Source organism: Brassica oleracea, chromosome C5 (assembly GCF_000695525.1).
Source record: "Brassica oleracea var. oleracea cultivar TO1000 chromosome C5, BOL, whole genome shotgun sequence".
NCBI classification, from domain to species: domain Eukaryota; kingdom Viridiplantae; phylum Streptophyta; class Magnoliopsida; order Brassicales; family Brassicaceae; genus Brassica; species Brassica oleracea.
The window spans coordinates 7,789,253-7,795,380 of NC_027752.1; the positions used below are offsets into that span (position 1 = coordinate 7,789,253).

General features: G+C 35.9%; 1 protein-coding gene across 1 annotated transcript; it reads left to right on the top strand.

The window, feature by feature from the left end:
* The first annotated feature begins 2,734 nt into the window (after positions 1-2,734).
* LOC106293914 (organic cation/carnitine transporter 6) lies at positions 2,735-4,291 on the top strand. Its single transcript, XM_013729547.1, has one exon. The coding sequence runs from the start codon at positions 2,735-2,737 to the stop codon at positions 4,289-4,291; it is 1,557 nt and encodes a 518-aa protein (XP_013585001.1).
* Positions 4,292-6,128: the final 1,837 nt, after the last annotated feature.

Below are 6,128 nucleotides of genomic sequence, written 5' to 3' on the forward strand. Positions count from 1 at the left end.
AATATCCTAGGAACCTCTGGAGAGATTTCCCAAACAATTGAATATCTTAAGAAAGAATTCGAGATGAAAGATCTTGAAAAAAAAACAAATTTTTGTTTGGGATTACAGCTTGAGTACATAAGAGATAGAATCTTTGTGCATCAAACGGCATATACAGAAAAGTACTCAAGAGATTCAACATGGCTGAGTCTCACCCATTATTTAGCCCCATGATCGTGAGGTCCCTCGGCCTGGACACTGATCTGTTCCGTCCTAAGATGGACGATAAAGATGTCCTTGGTCCCGAAGTGTCATATCTCAGTGCCATAGGAGCTTTGATGTATTTGGCTAGTCACACGACCAGATATATGTTTTGCCGTGAATCTATTGTCTAGATTAAGCTATTTTTCAACCCAAAGGCACTGGGACGGGATTAAACATATTCTTCGTTACCTGCAAGGAACAAAAGACTTTGGGTTTATTTTATACTAACCATAACAATGAAGGATTAGTTGGCTTTTCTGGATGCAGGTTATCTCTCGGATCCTCACAATGCTCGATCACAGACCGGCTACGTCTTTACTCATGGTGTTACGGCCATCTCATGGCGTTCCATGAAGCAGACAATCGCGGCCACTTCATCAAACCATTCGGAAATCTTGGCTATTCACGAGGCCAACCGCGAGTCTGTGTGGTTACGGTCCATGACCAACCATATCCGAGTTGATTGTGGGATGACCGAAGGCAAGGACGCACCAACAGTGATGTATGAGGGCAATGCAGCTTGCATTGCTCAGCTTAAGGGTGGCTACGTCAAAGGAGACCGGACGAAGCACATACTGCCTAAGTTCTTCTTCACGCACGAGCTTCAGAAAGCTGGCGAGGTCCAAGTCGTCCAAGTGCTTCCAGTGACAACTCAGCCGATCTGTTCACCAAATCACTTCCTACCTGCACGTTCAGGAAGCTCACGCATCAGATTGGAATGCGTAAACTGAAAGACCTTCAGTGATGTTCAGAACAGGGGGAGTAATACGTGTTGTACTCTTTTTCCTTCACCATGGTTTTGTCCCACTTGGTTTTCCTGGTAAGGTTTTAATGAGGCAACATCTAAAGCGTATTACAAACTCTGTATGGTTATGGCATCCAAGGGGGAGTGTTATAAATCATATTGTGGATGTCCATAACCGGTCCGGTCCATAACCGGCCCATACCTAGAGAGAGAGAGAAACCCTAGTTTTCTTTTTCCTTATTAGTTTATGATTTGTACTCTTTCCATATTTGTTATCATTTCTCTAATCTTTCTATTATTCTATGACGGTGTAATTCCCTATATATAAAGGGTTCCTTATGTTTATGAATAGACAAAAACATACAGTTTATATTCTCTTGTTTTACAACAATTTGTAACACCTAGAATTAGTTGGTAAATTACCTTTTCAAATACTTGACATTAAATGATCTTAATAAAGTTACTACGTTTTCAAATATAACAAAGAATATCACATAATGAGGAAATATATCTCTTGGGGAACTAGAATATCACATAATGAGGAATGATATCTCTTGGGGTGAACTGGTGAAGTAATGATTTTTTTCCCTTTGATCAGATATATTCATGTTCCTTTGCTGATGTCTTTTCCCTCATCCAATGTCATAAAATGTTCAATACATATCTACAAATATTACATACTATGTGGTAGGCACGTGACTTTTATCCGAGATCCGGATTCAATCCGAGATTCGATCCAGATTCGATCTGAAAATCCGGATATCCGGAGAGGCCGAATCCGGATAGTAAAATGTTGGATCCGTCAAAGCCGGATCCGGATCCAGATATCTTGATTTTTTTAGTCCGGATATCCGGATCCGTAAGTTTTATTAATAACTATTTCAAAAATAGTAATATCTATATATAAAAATTAATTTTATTTAATATATTTTCATTTTTATAATAGTATATATAAATTTCATGTAAATTTTGTAATATTATACATAGAAATAGTTAAAAACATTATATATATTTTTATTTTTAAATTATTGTTACTATTTTATATATATTAATATTATTTTTTATTTATTTTAAGGATCCAAATCCTGATCCGGATATTACATTTTTTAGAAGGATATCCGACACTCAGATATCTGAGAACCCCGGATCCGGATAAAAATAATAAAATTATGGATCCGCCGGATAAGGATCCGGATCCGGATACCTTCAAATTGTCCGGATACCCGATCCGAGCTACTACTATGTTTATGACGCGACCTATAAATATGAACGCACTAAAAGAGAAACAACAAATTAGTACAAACTTAATTTCATTCTATTGACTTCATCAACCCACCCATCTCACAAGCACATTTTAAATACAATAGCTCATATCAAACCCAAACACGGCATGATTAAGGGAGAAGGTGTTAGTGCCTTAGTGGTACTTATATTTTAACAAAGTTGTCAGTTTAAACTATTTTTTTTTTGAATAAAATAAATATTGAATGTAATTTAAAATCATCAAACCAATACAAATATTTTTTACTAAAATATATAACTAATAATGTTAGGTAACATTAAATTATTACTATAATTTATAATCACTAACAATAAAAGTTAACTCTCATTAGTCCCTTTATAAATCCGAGATGTGTTTTGATGAAAGCACAGATTTATATATAGCTGATAAGTGAGCATTTATCATCCAATAGCCAATTCCCTTCAACAAAAAAAGAAAAAGCTCTAACGCCCAAACAATATTTAATGGCTGATCAGTCAGAACCATTGCTGTTGTCTGCCGATGATTCCGACGTCGACCACAAAACCAGACCAGAAGCTTTAAGTTTCGACAACATTGTCGAACAGAGTCTATCAGATTTTGGGTTCTGGCAACTCTTCCAGGTAATCCTCGTTGGAGTCGCTTTGTTCTTCGATGCTCAGCAGATATTCATCACCGTTTACACAGACGCATACCCCACGTGGCACTGTCTTAACCACACGATCTGCGATCATTCCACTTCCGACATCTGCCGGCTCCCAAGATCAGCCTGGGAATGGGACGGTGGCTCCAAGGACAAAACCGTCATTTCAGATTTTGGACTCGAGTGCTCGAGCTCATTACTCAGAGGTATGCCTACCTCTGCTTTCTACATCGGTGGCATTGTTGGTGGATTCGTTCTAGCTTTAATCCCAGATGATTCCTTGGGCCGCAAGAAACTAGTATTGTTCTCAACCTTTGCAATGTCAATCACTTCAATCTCTGTTATTTTCTCAACCAACGTATGGATCTACACAACGCTAAAGTTTATCATCGGGTTCTCGAGATCACAGACATGGTCATACGCGCTGGTTCTAATCAGTGAGCGAGTCTCCACCAGATGGAGACCGAGAGCTACGATGATTCCATTTACCTTTTTCGTTTTAGGGTTTATGTCATTGTCTGGAATCGCGTACCTTGCTCAACACTCTTCATGGAGATTTCTGTATCTATACACAGTCGTTCCCGCAATATTCTACTGTATCTTCCTCTGCATATTCGCACTCGAATCACCTCGGTGGCTTCACATGCAAGGAAACGATGAAGAAGCTATTAATGTTCTCAAAAGCATGTCATCGAAGAACAAACCCTACTTGGAATCACTAGTTTCTCAGTTACCTCCGGAGCAAGAAACCTCCGAAGAACTGCCAAGGTACTCGATTAAGGACTTCTTCTTCCGAAAGTGGGCTTTTCGGAGGATTGTAGTTGTTATGATCATATTGTTTGGGTTGGGAATATCATACTATGGAGTTCCACTAGCAGCTAGAGATATAGACGTCAACATCTACTTGAGCGAAACCCTAAACGCAGTGGTGGAGTTGCCTACTTTCATTATCACGCCGATCATATTAGAGAGGTTTAACAGAAGAAGCTCTGTTCTAGTGAATACCTTACTAGGTGGAGCCTCGGGAGTGCTTTGTTTCGTTCTCAGCCTTCTCGGGAAAACAGGGATTGCGTTTGCGTTTGAGCTAGCGACATTTTTCTGTGCAAGAATCGGATTCAACCTAATGGCGGTTTATATGGTTGAAATGTTTCCTACTTGTGTAAGAAGTTCCGCGACAATGATGTTTAGACAGGCTCTTGTCGTTGGAGGAGCTTGTTGTCCGCTCATTGCTTCCATTGGGAGAGATTTACCATCAGTATCCTTTGCGATTTTCGGAGTTGCCATGTCAGGTTTTGGATTGTTCGTTTTGGTTCTACCCGAGACAAAAGGTTCAAGCCTCTGTGATACAATGGAAGAACAAGAGAAGAGAAATCAAACCATAAACACTAGCCATTGTTGACGAAAAAGGATTAGATTTTCTGCTCTCGATTTGGTTAATATTGATTCTCCATAATTGATTTTATTTTCTACTTCTATAAAAATGTGCTTTAGTTCTCGTTTATATTTCATTGATATGAGTTTAGTTTTTTCTTTAAACTTCTTCTATGAATTTGGTGAATTACATAAATGTCAATTTAAAAAGATTGACATCTATAAAAAATTGTTCCACTCCAGATACAAATCTAGGAATCAAATTTTTGATGGAAATCACCAGCAAACTCTATTCACAGGTTAGTGTTCAAATCTAATATATCAAGTTGTTATAGAATATAAGTGCAGATCCAAAATATAAATGTCTATCTAGTATATATTTACCAGTTCGGTCTAAAAATCATCTAGTTCTAGAAAAACAAAACAAATTACTTATTTTATTAATCTACGCTTTTGAGATTTAGTTAATTAAGAGTATAGCGATAAAAAAAAATACTTTACCATTCTATTATATGTAAACTATGTATAAACTATATGCATAAAAGTATACTCCCTCCGTTCTTAAATATATGATGTTATAGGTAAAACACATTTATTAAAAAAATTAATTTTTATCTAAAGAGTATTTTAAAACTATAAATTAAAACTATTCAACCAATTACAAAATAGAACTATTAAATTTTATTGGTTACACGGATTTTGATAAAGTTAAAGCTATCTAGAAATATGAAAACATCTTACATATTGAAACATAAAATTTTTTCTAAACATCTTATATTTCGGAACGGAAGAAGTATACATTAGAGTAAGCACATAAATAAAAATCAATATCTTTTGTTAATTTACAATCACTTTTTTGGTAAATAAATTAAAACAATCATTTTATTTACTTTATATGGTATATAATTAAACTTTAGTGATATTGACATAGATATATATATTATATTTTAATATAAATATTTATTATTGACACTTCCTACGCATGTAATTTTATTAATATTTGTTTATTTCCTGTAGCAAAAATTTTAATCGTTAATCACAAAAATTTTAATGTGAGATTTTTCAATACAAATTTCAAAATTAGAATATTAAGATTTCAATAATTTTTCGTTGTAAATTTTGAAATTAACATATTTGTATATTTATATATAGTATATAATTTAATTTAAATGATATTAGAGAAATTTTATGTTTACCACTTTCATGGTACCACTTTCCATCTTTATTAATAGACATTTTCAAAAATATCTTATTCATTAAGTGGCAAAAGGCTTTTTTTCTTTTTTGTTTGTCATCTACTTTACAGACTCATATAGGCTCTGTGAACCAAACTGGGAGATCTTGATCCATGTGAACTACAAAAGACGTTTCTTTCCTAGCGCTACGGGCTAAGCTATCCGCCTGCTTGTTCTGCGTTCTTGGGACATAGATAATCTCTGCACAGGAAAAAATCTCCTTCAAGCTGTTTATATCCTCCAAATAACTTGCAAATGCTGGCCAATCCTCTGGTGTTGAAACCATCTTCACCAATTGAGAACAATCTGTTGCAAACGTAACATGAAATTGTCGTAAGTTTTTCAAACATTCCATTGCCCATAACAAAGCTTCCATTTCTGCATGAAGTGGAGAAAGGGACGCCCGAACATTCCTTGCACCCATCAAACCCGCAAATCCCTCTAGAGTACTATACCATCCTTGTCCTGAGAAAATATCATTGTCTTTCCAGGAACCATCCGTAAAACACCATCTTCCTGAGATTGACGGAAGAACCTTCCTGGGATTGAGAGAAGAACCATTGCACCAACCTGTTGAACTCTCTTTTCATCAGTCAGAATTTGCGACTCAGCCCAAAGCTTTGATTCCGT

Excerpts from the sequence above, each read along its gene's own strand:
- LOC106293914 (XM_013729547.1), top strand. The coding sequence starts at position 2,735 with ATGGCTGATCAGTCAGAACCATTGCTGTTGTCTGCCGATGATTCCGAC.